The sequence below is a fragment of the Ictidomys tridecemlineatus genome, chromosome 12 (assembly GCF_052094955.1).
Source record: "Ictidomys tridecemlineatus isolate mIctTri1 chromosome 12, mIctTri1.hap1, whole genome shotgun sequence".
Classification (NCBI taxonomy): domain Eukaryota; kingdom Metazoa; phylum Chordata; class Mammalia; order Rodentia; family Sciuridae; genus Ictidomys; species Ictidomys tridecemlineatus.
Genome location: NC_135488.1, coordinates 41,881,756 through 41,901,546, shown reverse-complemented (window position 1 = coordinate 41,901,546; position 19,791 = coordinate 41,881,756). Strand labels below are relative to the sequence as shown.

Genomic DNA, 19,791 nt, shown 5'->3' with positions numbered 1-19,791 from the left:
TCTCTGTGTATGTGTGTGTGTAAGTCCAACTGCAGACACAATGCATATGTAGAGTTTCAAGAATAGTAATAAAACATCTACAGATGGAGAACACTGGCGTGAACACTGCCCTCCTCTGTGTTTGCTCATGTTCTCCCTTCCCTGCCTCTCAGGGGTATTTACTATCCTGAATTTTTTATTTACCATTCTCTTATTTTTCTTTATGGTTGTATTACCTAGTTGTTAAACTCTCATGCATCTTACTGGGTCTTGCCTGTTTTTGAACTTTATGTGAATAGGGTCATATTTTGTGTATGCATATGTGAGTCTTATTTTTTTCCTCCACCTGGTGAAACTCATCCATAGTCATATGTGTAGTTGCAATCCACTTGTTGTCATTACCATATGGTGTCCTCTTATCCATCCCCCTATCAACAGATAGATTATTTTTGTTATTACAAAAACGTTGCTGTAATAAGCCAGGCCTGAGCACTCTCCACGCTGGCTCTGAGACTCCCCTCCTCCTCTTTTTCAGTTTGGTTTCCTATCTGTCCATGACACAGGGAAGCAGAACCTTCTGATAGAGACTGGGATTAATAACTGAATGAAAAGGCTCTGCTTTTTCTCAGTCGCCTGTAACTGGTGCTGTCCCTCCCCATGAAAGGATTGGCCTTCTCCTTGGTATTGCTCTCTTTGTCCTGTGGGCAGCCCCCACATACCTGCTACTCCCCAGGAACTGAGAGTCAGGGCCCTCTTATATATGCCTCCTAATGCAGTGCACAAGAATATATGCAGGTTATATATCTGGGCATTTAGTTGATGGACTGTTGGGTGTGCTCATCTTAATTTTAGTAGGTCACTGACTAGTTGGATCATTTCATTAAGATTTTATCAATTTACACACCAGCAGTATCTAACAGAGCCTCCTACTCCACATCTCAACAACACTTGATGTTTGTCCAACATTTTGACTCCCTTGGTACTTATATTACTTCAGAACCAAATTTCACATTGTCCATGACCCTATCGTATTAGAATTTTGGTATCTAGGATGATGATCCATGCCTATGACATAAGAGGTGCTCAATAAATGAGAGAAAAATGAAAGGAATCCAAGTCTTAGATATCTGGTAAACCAGAGTGTGTGTGTGTGTGTGTGTGTGTGTGTGTGTGTGTATATATATATATATCTTTCCTTTCTATTCTCCAAATTACATACCCATCATCAATCTATAACAATGTATTTGTTCACAAACTTGAGACTACACAGGAAATTCAAGGCAGCCGTGTAAGAGTTGCCCATAGAGGTGGACAATGTACTAAATTTACTTTACTGATTACAGTAAAAGACTATAACATAAATTTTAGAAAAATAAAAGGAAAATACACAATTCGTCACCCTAATGTCAGTCAGAACTACATTCTTATATGCTCTAACATCAATTTTTTAATGATTTAAGTTCTGCTTTTGTATACTTATTTAGTGTTTTCTATTTGGTTAATTTTCCGCCATTAACATTTCATTCTTTTAAAAAAACGTTGCAATATGTAGGGAACTGATATTTAAATGTACCTATTTCAGTGAGGTATAAAGTCTTGGTTCCTAAATGTTAGTTCATGGACCTCTGCCAATTTCTAAAGAAATTTTCATTAGGTTAAAAGGTTATTAAAAAAAAAAAAAAGAAAACTAGGATGAGTTCTTCATACAAGTAAATGTATTACATTTAAAGGATTGCTCTTTATTCTGAAATTATTCCATTTCAATTTTTTAAATTTTTTTCGTTGTTGTAGATGGACAGAATACTTTTTATTTTTATATGGTGCTGCTGAGGATTGAACCTGGTGCCTCACACATGCTAGGCAAGCGCTCTGCCACTGAGCTACAAGCCCAGCCACCCCACTTCTACTTTTTCAATGTTAAAATTTTTGTGCTTTGGGAGATGATACTTATAAGTAGATGGCATGTATTTGCTGGACCACTTTATATGATTTCAGATTTTCTGTGAATGTGTATGTTTTAATTTTACTACTCCTTCAAATCTAGATATTTGGAAGTCCCTTTAGAATGGCTTACTAAATCTCTTGATTTGTATTTGATAGAAAGTACCCTGGGAGTTTACTGTCAAAAGCGCACAAGTTTCAAAAAAACGAGGCATATGGGCTGGGGTTATGGCTCAGTGGTACAGTGCTCGCCTAGAACGTGTGAGGCACTGGGTTCGATTCTCAGCATCACATAAAAATAAATAAATAAAATGTATTGTGTCCATCTACTATTTAAAAAAAAAAATTAAAAAGCAAGGCAGACTCATTCGACAACTACTCACTTCTGACTGATTTCATTGAGGCTCAGTACCAATGCTATAAGGAACCCTCTGCAAAGACTAAGGCAGTGTTTGCTCTCAGTCTATGCTATAACCGTGTGGGAGTGAGTGCCAGGGAACCTAGATTGGTTGGGCAGTTGCTGGAGAAGGGTCTTTACCTGGATCCTGAAAAATGCGGAAAGTTAGGAGCCGAACGAAAGCCCATTCTTGCAAGGCAGACGGGAACCAAGACTGGGGGTGAGCAAGGGCTGCGGTGGGGCCCCTGGGTGCTGGAGAATGAACTCCCACCGAAAGAAGGCAGGTTCGGCAGCTACACAGGGTGCCTAAACGCGAGGTGCAGGGAGAGCCAGCTCGAGGTGCAGCAATGGGCCTGGGAAGAAAGACGGATTGAATAGTCACGCGGAAGTCAGCACCAAAAAGAACAGGAGAGCCCCAGGACTTGAGCGCCTGAAGAGGCCAAGGGGCCAAAGGAAGCATCTACTAGCCACTCCCACGAAGGGGTCGACACCGCTCAGGGGGTGGAGTCAGACACGCCCCGCGGGCTCCTGCACCCAATCAACCGCGAGCCGTCTCGGAACGCAGGACACGGACACGCCCCGCGGGCTCCTGCAACCAATCAACCGCGAGCCGTCTCGGGCCGCAGGACACGCCCCCCTGGCAAATGCCGGTCAAGCTCCTCCTCGCGAGAGCCGGGGAACCCGGCGCCCATCCGCGCCTGCGCAGTCTCCAGGCCCCGCCCCTCGCCCCTCCTGCCGGGGTCTCCTACAGGCAACATGGCAGCTCCCTGCGTGTCCTGTGGTGGGACGCTTTCCTACCGCCTCTTTCTCGTGGGTAGGGTTAGCCTCGCCCGGAGGCAAGGACTTTGGCAAACCGCGGCGGCCGGTTTACAGACAGGTGCCAGATCCCAGGTAAGGCCTGGGAGAGCTGGAGAAGGTGGTAATGTGAGGATGTGCCACCGGCGCTGCCCCCCGCGGCGTCTCTCGTGTCCCCAGGTGGCGACTCTAGGGTCTTAGATATTTAGTAGAGCCCGAGTTTAGGACTGGGGAGGTGGGTCTCGGCTTGTAGCGGTCCCTCTGGAGGTTGCTTGGAAAGCAAAGTTACCTTCAGCCGGAGCGGGAGCGACCCCTCCTCGACTTGCCGAGGTTCCGTGTTCTGTGCTTAGGTGTGCTGTTGGGTCCGGAGGGGCGGAGGGCCCCACCACAAGAGGATGGAAACTGGACTCTTGCAGTGGCCTGGAAGACTAAATGGAGAAAGTCACACTGTGGAGAGAACAGCAACTTTTTTAAAAAAAGTGTCTTGCAACTGCAGTTTGATTTCTCAGATTTCCCCGCACCTTGTCTTTGCAGAGACAGAGGCCAGAATTTGTACACTCTCTTAATTCCGAGAGTGGTGGGGAACTTGTCATGCTAGCTAGCTGGTTCGCTGACTATGCCAGTTCACTGACGTAGCGTCCCAGGAGAAGGAACCAGATTTAAAAGGAAAGAAACGAATTCATTTTTGGATATAATCGTGTTTTAGGTATCGGTGGCATTTCCAACTGGAGATTTTCACAAGGCCTGTAGATATGCCTGTCTATAACCCAGGAGAACTGACTTAGAAGTCCCTTGTTACCTTGTAGAGGGACAGATAGTAGCCTAAAGGACAAACAAATCAGGAATTGGCCCCAGGAGATTGAGAATGTGCTTTCAAATAAGTAGGAGTAAATCAGTGTGGTGTCATGGAAAGCAAGAGAATGTTTGAAAGAGAGAAAGTACCAAATATTTCAGAAAAGCCAAATACTTTGTCCCAAAATCTATTTTGAAAAAAAGAATACTATTTTTTGTGTATTCTTTGTATTCTAACTTAAATAAATCAGTCCATTCATTTATCCATCAAACTTTTAAAAAAATTATATTGGAAAATATGCTGGAAATTTAAATTATTCATGCATGTTTTGAGTCTGTCTTTCCTGTTTGTACATAAATATGTATGAAAGGGACCCTAGCATACAGAATATTTGTTTTTGACAATGTGTATGTAGGAGATGGGAACTTTCTTTACCTTCCCCACAACTGTAAACAGTCTCCTTCTATGTATTTTCTCATGTTTTTAAAATCATATATTAGTATGTATATCAGATCACATTCCACTTTTTTGCTTTTCCAACACGTGGTAGAAATTCCATTAGGTCACTTACATCTGTAAAACATTTTTAATTGCTGAATTATATTCTGATATGAATGTATTAAAGTTAATGTAACAATTGGCAGGCATTGACTCTTTCACTTTGTTCCCAAAGGTTTGCAATAAATATCCTGGTCTGGTCTTTAGGTTCTGATACTTTTATTTCTGTGGTAGAGATTTCCACTTGTGAGGTTATTATACAAAGGATGCATACATCTTAAATTCTAATGGATTTTTCCATTTAGATGTACAAAAAGGCTATAGTGGTTCACATTTTATCATTATGAGAATGTCTCTTTTCTACCTACATCAAGATCAATTGATTGAGTGAATGGAATGAGATGAGTGAAGACTGATTTCTCCTAATTTTGATCTCCCTGACCACTCTTGAAACATAACTCCCCCCACCCCCATGGCAGATATTTACTGATCACATCACCTGAGGTAACCAATATATAATCCAGTAATTACCTGAAAGTAGCAATCTTAGCACTTTCAAGGAATGGCTCTGAGAAGGCTGTATCTCAGAATTCCTGAACACTACCACAGCATATGTTTTACCGCCTGGGGTACAGCTAAGATATAACTGAAAAGCTTAACTGACCCCTTTAGATCCTTAATGATTCCATGTATGTAGTTAAAGCTATTTTTTTCTGTTATTGAGTTCATATGTCATAAATATTAATATTTTTAATATTCATATTAAGAAGCACCTATTGCCATGTTAAATATTAATAGCTATGTTAATAAAATTTTTAATTTTTACTCACTTCATGAGTGACTAAAATACTTAATGCTCTCTCGTTTTCTTTTCCCCGAATTTGGGCCATAACCTGTTAATTATGAAATCTCAGAAGTTCAGACAACTTGAAAGGAGTAGTGAAAATAGAATAATTTATAATTAAAGTGCATCTTATACAGTAAAATATTTTTGCATTTTGTATATGTGCATTAGTATGTACTAGGTGGTTGATTATAAATATTTACATAACTAGGTCACAGTCAAAAAGTTTGAGAAACATTCATACAGCAAGAAAAAAAGAAAAGTTTTATTAAACTGCAACTCCTGGGTTCTTAGTTGTGACCCTCACTGGCTGACTTCATCTTGCTCACCAATCTAGTAGAATGTGTTTCATATGATACCTTAGTACAATAGCAAATAATCTGAGTCTCCCAAATTTAGGGTCAAATAAGTTAATTTTGTGAATGGCCAAACTTTTCAGATAATATGTCCGTGAATGTAATGTGAGATTGACAGAGATCAATACAGAAGAGCACAGAAGTGCAGTGCCTAATGCAGACAAGAGCTGTAAAGGATAGAGACTGTATGGGCAGCATCCCAGAGCAAGTGGTGATAGCAAAGTGGAGCCATTTGCAGCTATTAGTAATGAAAAAATGGAGATATTCTGCTCTAGGAATGTGAATAGATGTATAAAGGTATAGAGATGTATAGAATAATAGTGGATTCTGGCAATAATTAATATTTGGTTATAGCTTAGTTTTGGTTACTGAACCAGGCTATGCAATATACCTAATCATTGCAAGAAGAGTTTTGCAAAAGAGAGGTGATTCACAGGGCAGCCAAGGAAGTGAAGCATCTCCCTAGGATAGGGAGATAAAGAAGCAGAGTAGTCTGAGGTTGGGGGAAACTTATTAGAGGTAGGGTATAGTGAAATAATCGTGGTCTGTGTATGCTTAATCAAGATCATGGCTCTTCATAGGATACATGTTCAAAAAATGGCGGAGTTGGAATGCCCTGAGGGTAGAGTTTTGGCCCTCTAATGTCAAAAGTTGACCTCTTAGATACTTGTATAGGTCCAAGGGAAGGATGAGTGGTTTCAACCCATTGGAGCTGCGTCCAAGTTTTGAAAAACAACTTAGATAACTGTTACCATTGTGAGCCTGGTCAGTTATCTATAGAGAGCTAATGGGAATATATTGCTTAGCAGTATGACCTCTAAATTGGTGATAAAAGCAAGTGAAGCTAGAGAGTTTTATGCAGGCTTTCTCTTGGTTTCAATGGTAACAAAAGGATTAGAAAGTTGGGCAGGGGACAGAGGTGATCTGCTTTGCTATGCTAAGGTACTTGAATTTTTTTTTTAACCTGTGACAAATGAAAATAGCTCTGGCATTATTATAAGCAGTGAACAGTTGTGTTTCATGATGTTCTACAAAGATTACCCGTGAATTCTTAAATCCTCTGTGACTGTAATAACAGTAGTGCTAATTTAACTTTCTATATATTTATGATTTTTGTAAATAAGAAAAAACAGTAACAAATTGCTGTTTTGAAATTATTGCTAGGATATTAGTAGGGTTTTTCTCTTAATTTTTATTTTCTGTACACTTGCTTAATGCTTAAACTTTCAGTTTTTAATACCAAGCCAATATGCACTTATTGATTTGAATTGTCTGCCAGAGAAGAATGATCAGTGATATTTGATGGCTTAGCTTTTGTTTTTGATTTTACTGTAAATACTATAAACATGTTTCTACCTTTTGTCTGAAGTATATTCTTTTTTTTTTTTTTAATCTTTGATGGATTCTGGAAGTTATTACATTCTGTAATTATCACAGTAGCCCTTTGGTCTACAATAAAGGCTTAGTAACTTTTTTTTGATAAATGTCTAAAAAATGTTTTGAAAAACAAATTTTAAAATTGACTTTCATTTTTATCAAATGCAGTTGTATAAAATGCAACTCTGTAAATTACTTATGACCTCCCCCCCAATAATTGTTGAAAAAAAATCTATATGTATTTGATCCTAGTTTATTAGCAGTGGAAAAGAAAACCCCTTGGGTGGGATAAGTTGCTCATTTTGGGATCCCATCTTCTCTTCATAATGATAGAATTTAATGTGATCCTCATTGTTTTAATTATGAAAATACCTCGACACTAAAATTTTCCTTAGGTAGCAATTTATAAATTTCTTATTTAAAGAAAACTTGATAACATATGTTATTATCATCTCCATTTCTCTTTCCCTTGTAAAACAAGATAAGTAAACTTCCTTTTATTGTGCTTCATTATTGTAATTAAGATGATGAAGTAATTATTTAGAAGCTTAAAACAACAGACATTTGTCATCCCACGGTTTCTGGGCATGCAGAGCTCCAAGTCTACCTTACTTACTCTTTGTGTCAAGGGTCTCTCATAAGACTGAAGTCATCTGTTTACTGTAGCTACAGTCATCTCAAGTCTCCACTGAGGGAGAATCCACTTTTGAGTTCTTACTGTAGTCATTATCAGGATTTGAATTCCTGCAAAGTTTGGTCCTGGTTCTTTGCCAGCTATTGGTCAAAGTTCTCCCCCCAATTCTTGCCCACATGATCTCTGTAGGACAGCTTGCCACATTTGGCTCCATTAGGTTGGTCAAGAGAGGTGAACAAGGGGAAACTGTCTTTTTCTAACCTAACCTCAGAAGTGACATCCATGTTCTTAATTGATTCCACTCGTCTGAATCAATGTAGGAGGTCCACCCTGTACTTGAGAGAGAAGGCCATTACACAAGACATCAACGTCAGCAGATCATGGGGAGCTGTCTTGAAAGTTGCCCATGACAGCAGAAGACCCACATATACCTCTTTTGTTGATGTCTGAGCGTCTTATGTATTTGCAGTTTTACCCTGAAGTAGTTTTGTAAAACTTGAAAATAAAAATATAATACCCATGTATCACCACTACAATTCCTAGTACAGTGTCTAAAAGTAGCTCAAAAGGTGTTCATTGTTTCTTAAATACCTGGCCTGGGTGCAGTAGTGAACCTGTAGTCCCCGCACTTGAGAAGCTGAGGTAGGTCACTTGAGCCCAAGAGTTCTAGGCCAGCCTGGGAAACATAATGAGACCCTTCCTCAAAAAACAATGTGAATATTTCTTATGTATGGGCATACATGTGTATATATGTATATATTGCTTTATTATTCTTTTTTTTTCAAGTAGGGTTGAGACATCTTTATTATGTTTTATGTTTTCTTCTGGCAATAGTCCTATTTTAACATCACTCAGTTCTGCCCTATAGTTGTTTCTCTTAAAATGTAGCACAGAGCCTGGCCCTTGGTAGTTGCTCAAATTTGTTAAGTGAACTTATAAAATAGTTTATTTTTTAGAGTTTTATTATGAAAAATTTCAAGCATATACAAAATATAATGAGCCCGTGTATCTGACTGTGAATTTCTACAATTATTAAGATTTTTCCAGTCTTATTTCACCTCTGTGTGCATCTTTCCCCAACACTACCTCCTGGAGGCACTTATGTAAATGTCAAACATTGTGTTATTTTACTTGTACTTGAATATTCATCTCTACTGGATAAAGATTTTTAAAAACATAACTTCCATGCTACTACCATATCTTAACATAACGAGTGGTAATTTCTTTTTTTTTTTTTTTAAAGAGAGAGAGAGAGAGAGAGAATTTTAATATTTATTTTTTAGTTCTTGGCGGACACAACATCTTTGTTGGTATGTGGTGCTGAGGATCAAACCCGGGCTGCATGCATGCCAGGCGAGCGCGCTACCGCTTGAGCCACATCCCCAGCCCAAGTGGTAATTTCTTAATGTCATCCCTTATCCATTCCATGTTCAAATTTTCCTGATTGTCCCAATAAGAACTTTTTATAGTTAAATTGTTTTAATCATTATTCAGAGTCCGCTTATGTTATTTAATCTGTAAGTATGTTAAGTCACTTAATTTACAATAGTTTGGGAATGAATATAAATGGTGAATTTTTTTCAGCAATGTAGTGGATTTCCTAGTTTGTTTAACCTAGCATCCATTTCCCCTTCATAATAGCACCTTAGTTTCCTCAGGAAAAATTAGATCTTTCCCATTAAATGTAATCCAGAAGAACTACAATCTGAGGCGCCTAACCCAAGGTAGTCACATTAGATCCTCCCTCCCTTGAGATCTTGGGTATAGAAACAAGATAGTTTGACTCTCATTTTATCTTAATAGCCACGTTGTATTAAAGAGAACTTGTGGTAAAGATCACTGGGATTCCTGCTTTGCAGCTGCCAGAGAGGTTCCATAGGCCCTTCCTGTTTTCAAGCATTGTTCTGTGGGCTCCTAAATAGCCTTTTAAGAAAAGTCCCTTTCGCTTAGGTAAACCAAAGTCTGTTTCATTTGCTTTCATCCAGGGACCTAATTTATACAAGTAACTCTAACACTCTCTTGGAGACCATAGAGTCTTCCTATTCACATTTTCCCTTATCTGACTTTAGGCTTTACCTTTTTAAAATTTCTTCAAAGTTTGTTGGTTTTTGTTTGTTTGTTGTTTTGGTTTTTTTTTGCCTTTCTATTCAAATTAGCAGCACATTCTTCTTTGTTCCATTTTATCCAATTAAACCGAAAGGAAACTCCTTAATACTGCTGTAATACCATTGAAGTAGTGTTAAGCTGGCAGCTGGCCAAACTTGGGACATCACTGCTGTCAAGATGTGTCTGCATCCTTGGCAGCCTGCTTTATTGAAATTATAGTTGTCTGACCCACTGATTATCTTTAAAAAGAAACAAATCTGTCAGGTCGTATCTGTACTATTCCACCAACAAAAGTCTGATGAAAATTCTCTTATCATAGCTTTTTAGCTGGAAATGGAATATAGAAAATTTTGTTGGGAATTATTCAGTTGGAAAGTAAATTTTCTCCAGGAATTCTTGGTATGTTTGGCTAAACATCGTGTTTCTTCACTCTCTGTTTCTTATTTAATGGATTGTACCAATGAATAATGAGCTCCTTTAAATGTAAATATTTTTGCATGACTTCCTTGCTGGAATAATTCATAACATTTAATAAATATATTCAGTAGCCTGGTACTAATGCTGTGATAATTTTGTAAATTTAACAAATATATGAATTTCCAGGATATCATATTCTTTTTAATTAATTTTTTATTTATATATGACAGTAGAATGCATTACAATTCTTATTATACATATAGAGCACAATTTTTCATATCTCTGGTTGTATACAAAGTACATTCACATAAATTTGTGTTTTCATACATGTACTTTGGTTAATAATGTCCATCACATTGCACCATCATTAGGATGTCATATTTTTAAGCAGTGTGTATGTCTTTGAAAAAGATCCTAAAGAGCTTTTATGAAAAATAGTAAGTTAGGTCAATTTTAAAGCCCTTTCTAAATGAATGATAAAAATCCTTTTGAATACATTTCCACCTTACTTATGTTAAAAGTAGAGAAGCTACCATGTAGTGTTACAAACTCCAGAGAACAGAGATAGATGTAAACTTTTAAATCAAGTGAAGAAACAAATCTTCAAGTCAGTGATCATCTGTTTTGCTTGAGAAGATGCTAAAATGTAGGAACCAAAGAAGAGAAAATGGAGAAATAGAGAAAGAAAATACAAAGGCATATTTGTCTAATAAAATAAAATAGAAGAATTACAGTACTCTCCAACCCCCATCCACAGTTTTGTTTTTCTCTAGTTGCCTTTGTCCATGTTCAACTGTAGTCTTAACTCTCTCAAGAGAGACCGTGTTCACTTAACTTTTATTACAGCATATGGTTTTATAATTGTTCTATTTTGTTATTAGTTGTTGTAATCTCTTACTGTGCCTAATTTATAAATTAAACTTTATCAAAAGTATGTAAATACATGAAATAAAGTGTATATAGGGATCTGTTTTACCCATGATTTCAGGCTTACACTTTGAAGTCTTGGAATATATCCTCTAACAACTGTGTTTTACCACAGTTATGCTCACTGTGAAAGATACCATTAAAAGGATTTTAGAAGGGAAAAGACAAGAATATATGATTAAAAGAAAATCTTGAGGCTTGAGTTTTGAAGATAGTGATACAAAAACAAAAGTTCACAGTGGCTGCTGTAAGCAGAATTGACACTGCAGAAAGGAGTAAGAATTCCACTGTCCCAAGTGCAGAATCAAGGGACAATAAATCAGAGAGAAACTGATATGAATGGAGAACATAACAGTGTATCATTGCCATGGGTGGAGAGTAATTTGTTGAGAATTCAGTGGTATTGTTTTCTTTCTAGAGTTGAGAGTAAAAGTACCTTTAAATGTTTTACTCAGAGATACACTAGCAAAACAGAGCAGGCTGTATCTTATTCAGATTGCTAGATAAGAGAGATTAAAAACAAAAGGCAAACCCAGATCCTTCCATATAGTGAAAGAAAGAAAATAGGGAAAAAGTATGAAAAATATAAAGGTAAGATGACTGATGACAGAATAGCTAAACCCACATATTTTCATCTATTAAAGATTTAGATTGTATCAAACAGAACCTAAAATTTAAATGAAAAGCATGGGCAATGTTATCTCAGGGACATGTAAGTAGGTAGTGGAAAGGATTACAGTTTTATTAATCAACAGAATTTAATTCAAGGTAAAAATGATTTCATGGGAGTGGAAAAACTTTGTAATGCTTAACTGTACAGTCTGCCCTAAGATGTAACTCTCGGAACTGAATAGTGTATTGAATGTACTATTGAGACATACAGAGAAAATCTACAGGAAAGGAAAGATAACTGACAAAATATTGTATGGTTCTAGATTCCTTTTTCTTGCTACACTTTAAACCACTGTATCATTGCTCTTTGAATATGAAATATTCAGTCCATTAAATCTATCACCTTTTGCTCTCCGTGGACCATCTCATCTCCTACTTCTCAAAGAAAATAGTGGCCACATAAGACAAGAAACTTTACTTTTCTGATTCCTTCCCTCATATGTAAATGATTTTGTTCATGTAATAGAAGAGACAGTTCTCATTCTAATACCAATGCCTACCATCTTCCCACCGCTAATGGTGTCTGCTTTGTGTCTCATTCGGGTTTTAACATAACCTGTACCTGTATCTCAGATCTTTCCCGTGTGCCCATCCTCAGAGCCATCTGCCCTTTGGGATGTCACCAGATATCTCAAACAACATTCCTAAAATTGAACTCATCACTTTCCTCCTGATCTTGCTGTTCTACAATTCGTTACTTCAGTGACAGAGCCATGTTCACTGGGAGGCTCATTTCTCCTAAGGTCAATGGGTGGTGATGGCTGGGGATTGTGATAGTAACCTAAAACAGTGTCTTAAGGAATTTGTTTGAATTGTGGGTTCACTTGTTTTATGAGTGGATTGTTTTAGCCTTGGGCAAAAATATTTTGTCATATTATTTATAAAACCAGCAGCATAATCATAGTTTGTCAATGAAATATTTGGGAGAATTACCTCTAGTGCATGGCTGTTATTTTTTTGGACCCAGTTTATATCTTTGACAGATTCTTGGGTCAACAAAGCATTTTCTCTTCGCTGTGAATATGAGAAGCAGCATCCTCTTGCTCACAGAAGACATGGAATCATAACAAAAACAAATACCAGAAAACTCCTGTACTCCAGTAAATACATGAGATGATTAAACTGCTAAAGTAAGGAGTTGATGGCAGTGGGGATCAGAGGTATAAAAACAAGTCCTGTCTGTAAAAGAGTAGGCTAACTATAGGATCCCCCCTTATCCACAGGGGATGCATTGCAGATCCCCAGTGGATTACTGAGACCAAAGATAGTACTGAAATCTGTACTGTTTTTTCCTATAACATGTTTATTTGAGAGAAAGTTTAATTAATAAATTAGGTACAGTAAGCAATTATCGATAATAAATAATAAAATAGAATAATTATAGTAATATACTATAATAAAAGTATAAATATAATATCAGTGTGGTCTCAAAATATCTTTTTGTACTGTATTGTCTTTCAACTGCTAGGATAACAAATTAAGGAAAGCAAAACCATGCCATGGATATAGGAAGCCACCATATACACAAGCAAGTTGTGGTCTTGTTTTTATTCATTGATAATAACAGTGTATCTTTATATGGCACTGTAAAAATTATAATTCTTGATTCATTACATATTGAAAAGGGAGAAGTCCTCTGTGCTCTCCAGAGGGAAAATAAAGTTTTGTGCAATTTGAAATCTCTCTTTTTGACCCATGAAAGAATAGAAAGATCCTTTTTTAAAAAACTCTTTTGAAGCATTTAAAAACATAAGTTTACCATTAATTGGATGTCATAATATTTTTCCTGTATTTTTTTCTTATATTTCCTGTTGTAACTATAGTGACATTACTGCTGTAGAGTCATCTGACTTTAGTATTCTCAGAGGAAGGGGAAAGCTATGGGAAGGATGGATGTTTATGATAAATAAGGATATGTAGCATACCACTCAAGTATTTTAAATGTTCTGAAATGCTAGTAGTTTAATCTGCTTCACAGATAAGCTTTTGAGCAAGATCGGTTTTTAACATCTTACTTGTTTGCTTGCTTTGTCATATTGGGGGTTGAACCTGGGGCCTCCTGCATGTGAGGCAAATGCTGTAGCTCTGTATTCCAGAGCTGTATTCCCCAGTCCTCCTTTCTTAAGGAGCCCTCTTGCTTGTTTCTGGACTCCTTGCCAGCTGAGTATGATAGTTTTAAAAAAGTCAACTGTTTAGATATCCTCTTTTATTTAGAGATGCTGGCCTGTTGGATCAGTTTAATTTAAAATATTTTTTCTTTCCATTTACATTTTCTGTTAGATATTAAGGTTAATACATACCACAGTTGTAATGACAAAGAAAAGTGTTCCAGCCTCAAGACGTGAAACATACACAGAGGACTTTATTAAAAAGCAGATTGAAGAGTTCAACATAGGGAAGAGACACTTGGCCAACATGATGGGAGAAGATCCAGAAACTTTTACCCAAGAGGATATTGACGTAAGTACAGTTAACTCAGTTGGAAAAGTAATTGCTGTAGAGTTTTAGACATTTACAGCACTTTTCTTCAGCATGAGCCCCTTAGCTCTCTGTAAATTTTAATCAAACTGTCAGAGTAAGGAAAAATGTCACTGTACATTGCAAGTTGGAACCATGATTTCAAAGAGAGATGCCACTTTGTACTTGAAGAATCACAAAGTATGGTGAATTTTAGATTTTAACCAGAAATGGATACTTTTCCTGATTCAAGGTCAGAGGACCTGGACTTCTATGGATGCTTATATACCATTTGAAAATGTTTTCAAATGGTACTCTTAGGCTCTGCTTTCTGACAAAAATGATAAAATAGATGGTAATATTTTTAAAATGAAAGCATGTTGCAGGTGTTTTGACAATTAAGGTCAGAATTCAGTTCCTTCTGTGCTCTTGAATTACTATATTCTTGATAAAAATAGTAATAGTTAATAATACTTTTGTGTTAGAAATTCCAGAGTAACTAGCTGAGGAATTTAAATTTAACAGCTTTAAGATTATACTGATTTTTAAAAAGTAACATCTGACATCTCCTAATGTTTTGTATTTAACTGAAAATGACATCTTCATATAGATGTCACATTTTATATGCTTTTTAAATATAGTAATGTTTTGCTGAATGACCAGGGTATGTTTTGAGAAATGCTTCCTTAAGTGGTTTTGTGAACATCATAGAATGTACTTATATTAAGAGGATAACTATGTCACTAGCCCATGTAATCTTATGTGATCATCACGATTGAAACAGTTATTAGGTGACATGATTGTATATAGTTGTCCTTTGTTATCCTCGGGGCTTAGCTCCAGGATATCCATGGATACCAAAGTCTATGAATGATCAACTGTCATATAAAATGGTGTAATATTTTCATAAGACCTGCATATATTTTCCAGTATATTTTAAATCTTCTCTAGATTACCTAGATAATATCTAGTACAATATAAATGCTATGTAAGTAATTGTCATACTGCATTATTTAGGGAAGAATGGCAAGAAAAAGTCTGCATATGTTTAGTATCGGTGCAGTTTCTCTTTTTTCAAATATTTTCAATCTGTGGTTATTGAATCCACAAATGGAGAGTACACAGACATAATTATCATTTTTAATGAATTAGTTTAATTTCCATTTTTAAGTATACATTTTCTGTTTGTAAATGGTTCTGAAGTATATTTTTAATGTCTCAGATAAACATTTTTATCTTAAAAACTTTCTATTGCCCTTTTAGGTCTTAGTGATTCAAGTTGTAGACCTTGTAACTGCTGTCCTCTTTATTAATCTTATGATAATATGGATTATATTAATAAAACTATTTTTAATACACTTTAATTTTATTCTAGGTAGTATGGGTTAAGTATGGTTGCTTGCTACATTTTTTAAAAAAGGAACCTGAGGCACAGAAAGACTTAGCATTCTGTGTAAATAAGTATGCAAAAATGGAGGAGCTGTAAGATTTTAAACTTTAACTTTAAAGTTCTTTTTTCATATCTGCCTCATTTCATAGATCATGGTCACCTGAAAATATCTATAATTTTTAGCTAAGATATCTGTATACTCAAAAAATTATTATTTTCAAGAGAGTTAGAAGAAAAAACCCACAAAAATTATGTATCTATATAGTCAAAAAATATGAGTTTTTAAGAACTGAAGAAAAGGTCAAAAATAAGATTTTATTCTTCCCTATGTCCCCTTTTAAAAGATAGATTAGTGAGCAATTTGGCACAAATTGTCATACTGCAGTTTTTTTCTAAATAGGAACGTAATCTCTGCTTCCCTAGTTATTTGTCCTGAGATAACTAACATTTTTGCTGTTTCCTTTTTTGGGTGGTAGCTGCTGGGTTAAGACATAATTCATGTATCATTTAGGGTGTACGATTTACTGGTTTTTAATTTAGTCACAGAGTTGTACAGCCGTGACTATAATCAAACTTCTGAATATTTTTATTATCCCAAAATGAAACTTCCTACTCCTTAGTGTGCTGTACTTCTTCCCATCCCCCAACTCCAGACAGCTATACTTTCTACATTTTGTCTGTATAGATTTGCCTATTCTGGCTATTTCATATAAATAGAATCCATCCATTTGTGGTCTTCTGTGACTGGCCTCTTTCACAAAGCATGTTTTTAATATTTATCCATGTTGTAGCTTATATCAGTATTTATTAATTTTTGTTCCTGAGTAATTTTCTTTTTTTTAAAATTCACTTAAAAATTCCATTTTAATAGAGTAGGAGATAAGTAATAAATATCATACACTATTTTTAAAAAAGTTTTACAATTGAAATATTTAAACAAATATAACTAAGTATATTTTAGATTCCACCTGTCTCAGTCTCCTGAGTCACTGGGATTATGGACATACTCTACCATACCTGGCTACAAATTCAATTTTCATGTCAGAAAATTTTAAAAAAGAAAAGTTGTTCTTGAGTAATTTTCTATTAAAAATTCAGTCATCAGCTGAGTGGCATATGGATTGTTTCTGTTTTAGCTTATTGTGAATAATGTTGCTATGAACATGGATGCTATGAACATCAAGTTTTTAGGTAGGCATGTTTTTAGTTCTTTTTAGTATATACCTAAGAAACTATTGCTAATCCAAGGTCATGAAGATTTGCCCTTGGGTTCTTCTAAGAGTTTTACAGTTTTAGTTATTGCATTTAGGTTTTGATCCATTTTGAAGTAATTTTTGTATATAGTGTGAGGTAGGGGTCCGACTTTATTTTTTTACATGTGAATATTCAGTTGTCCCAGAATCATTTGTTGAAAAGACTTGTTTCCCCCATGGAATTCTTTTATCTCTGTGTGTCAGCTTTTTGTTTCTGTGAACAAAATAGCTGACAAGAACATCTTAGAGGAAAAGTTTATTTGGGGCTCACAGTTTCAGAGATTCAATTCATGGTCAGCCAACTCCATGGCTCTCAGCCTGTTGATGCAGAACAGCATGGCAAAGTGGGTGGTGGAGGAAGGCTGCTCAGTTTATTGTGCCAAGAAGTAGAGAGAGAAAGCAGGTGCCAGGGACAAAATATAAACCCCAATGACCTACTTCTTCCAGCCACACCCTGCCTGCCTGTAGTTATCAACCTAGTACAGTGTAGTTCTTTCAAATTATTAATCTGTCAAATGGATTAATCCACTAATTAGGTTACAGCTCTCATAATCTAATCATTTCACCTCTGAATATTCTTTCATCATCTTACACATGAACTTTCAGAGGATAGGTCATGTTCAAACCATAACAGTCAACCTTATCAAAACCCAATTGACCGTAAATATTACGGTTTATTTCTGGACTTATAGTTTTTTCCCTTTATCTATTTATCCTTATGCCAGTAACTACTGTTTTGATTACCATAGCTTGGTAGTAAGTTTTGAAATTGTGAAGTGAACATACTCCTATTTGATTCTTTTTTTTTACCCCAACATAATTCTGACTGTTCTGTGCCTCTTGAATTTCTGTATGCAGTTTTAGGGTTGGCTTATTAATTTCCGCAAAGAGCCAGGTAGAACTTTAAAAGGGACTCTGGTAAATCTTTAGATCACTTTTGTGAGTGATGCCATCTTCATGCTAAGTTCTAATCTATGAGCATGAGATGCTCTTCTGTTTTCATTTATATCTTTAATTTCTCTCAGTGATGCTTTGTAGTTTTCATGGTTTGACACTTCTTTTGTTAAATTAATTCCTAAGCTTTAGTTTCTTTTTTAAAAAAAATCCTACTATAAAATAGAATTGATTTTCTAATCTGGATTCTCCATTGAAAGTGTGTACAGTTGTTTTTTGTATATATTTTGTGTGATTTTGTTTGTCACTCATGAATCGAGAACCTTGCTGAATTCATTCATTAATTCCCATAGTTTTTAAATGGATTTTCTAGATTTCCACATACAACATATTGTCTCTGGCAAATAGTCCAGTTTTACTTCTTTCTTTCCGTCGGGATCCCTTTTCTTTCACTCTTTTTCCTCACCTAATATCCCTGGCTAGAACCTCCAACAATATTGAACAGAGATAGCTAGAACAGACATTCTCAATTTGTTCTGCTCTCGAGCAAAAGCATCCATATTCATTCACAGTTAAATGTGATGATGGTGGCCACAGGATTTTGTGTGGGTGAATGTATCAGATTCAGGAAATTCCTTTTCATACCTAGTTTGTTGAACTTTTTTTTCTGGTGGTGGTGGTTGAGTGTTTTATCATCAAGGGGTGTTAAATGTTGTCAAATATCTTTTCTGCTTTTTTACAATCATGATTTTTATCCTTTATTCTATTGGTGTGGTGTATCACATTTAATTTTTGAATGTTAAACCAACCTTGTGCTTATGAGATAAATTTCCTTTGATCAGCTTACATAGTACTTTTTATATATTTCTAGATTTGGTTTGCTAGCATTTTGTTAAGGATTTTTGCATCTAATCAATACTAGTCTATAGTTTTCTTAGAATGTCTTTGTCTGATTTGATATCAGAGTAATATTGGCCTCATAGAATAAGTTGGGAAATACTCTTTTCTATATTTGGAAGAGATTATAAAGAGTGGATATTAATTATTTTATAAATATTTGGTTCAATTCACTGGTGAAAGCCATCTGGGCCCAGGCTTGTCTTTGTAGGTAATTTTGTTTTTGTTTTTAACTTTTTTACTGTTTGATTTTTAAAATGGCATTGCTGTCTCCTTGTGGCCTTTGTGTCCTGAGTAACATTTTGCACTTCCAGCTGAGTTTGCCACTGAAGTGTTTTTGAACAGCTTTTAACTATCTTTTTGGATTTACATCAGGTGTATTTAGCTTACTGAGAAAAAGAATCAGTCAGTGGTTTTGTAATTCTATCTGAAAGGACAAACCTTTTCACACTATACATATTTAAATGAATTGCGTTGTTTGGAGTGGCAAGTTCATGGCTTGGCTGTTTACTCAGAATATTATTTTGGGATGTTAAAATTATTTTTATAGGGGCTTAGTTTATACAGAGTAGACATGGCCTATAATTTAGTTCAATCACCTAGTTACAAGTCTAGGGTTACTTTACTTGTCACATAGGTAAATTAAGTGCCATTGTGTTTAGATTAAATCATTAGTTATTTTATATATTTTAGAAATCACCTTTTTCCATACTGCTTATCTTATTGCCAAAATAACAAGGGCCAAAACCACTTATGAAATGTATTTAGACAAAAATATTTAAGATTTAGAACAAATCATTTCATATATTAAAATGTCTTGAATATTTTTCATTAAGGTGTTGACTACCTTATGTTGGTGACTTCATCTAGAGAATCCTTTTAATGCTATATAGAGAAATCTAAAAGGATCCTCCTTTTAGAGAAATCTAAAAAGATCATGTGAATACATGATCATTCAATCTAGTAGAAACAAATTTTTGATAATATATTTAGTTCTGGTCCTCAAAATATGAAATTGTCCTCCAAAGAAGAGATACTTAACATCACTAGATAAATGTGCATGGTAACGATTATTCTGTATTTTTAAAATACATGTACATTTGGAGAAGATACTTGATATCATTTTGTCATTGTTCAATAAAATTTTCTCATAGTTTTAGCTAA

General features: G+C 35.7%; 2 protein-coding genes across 9 annotated transcripts in view; one reads left to right on the top strand and one right to left on the bottom strand.

The window, feature by feature from the left end:
- Window positions 1-2,882, bottom strand: part of LOC120884833 (uncharacterized) — a 41,708-nt gene extending 38,826 nt beyond the window's left edge. For 2 of the 7 annotated variants that reach the window (XR_013428781.1, XR_013428783.1), the window contains exon 1: window positions 2,459-2,882. Coding sequence is in view for 1 of the 7 variants with exons in the window: in XM_078028733.1 (XP_077884859.1) it covers window positions 2,459-2,777 (319 nt within the window). In the remaining 6 variants the exon portion in view is untranslated. The remainder of the gene's footprint in view (window positions 1-2,458) is intronic. The other 5 variants (XR_013428778.1, XM_078028733.1, XR_013428780.1 and 2 more) reach the window with 3 other exon arrangements.
- A 142-nt stretch (window positions 2,883-3,024) lies between these two features.
- The window catches only part of Mrps9 (mitochondrial ribosomal protein S9), a 57,035-nt gene continuing 40,268 nt past the window's right edge, over window positions 3,025-19,791 (top strand). The window contains exons 1-2 of one of the 2 annotated variants that reach the window (XM_005340027.5): window positions 3,026-3,208; window positions 14,017-14,196. In XM_005340027.5, coding sequence (XP_005340084.2) covers window positions 3,074-3,208; window positions 14,017-14,196 — 315 coding nt within the window. In that variant the 5' untranslated portion in view covers window positions 3,026-3,073. Of the gene's footprint in view, window positions 3,209-14,016; window positions 14,197-19,791 lie in introns of both variants that reach the window. The other variant, XM_040270827.2, reaches the window with a different exon arrangement.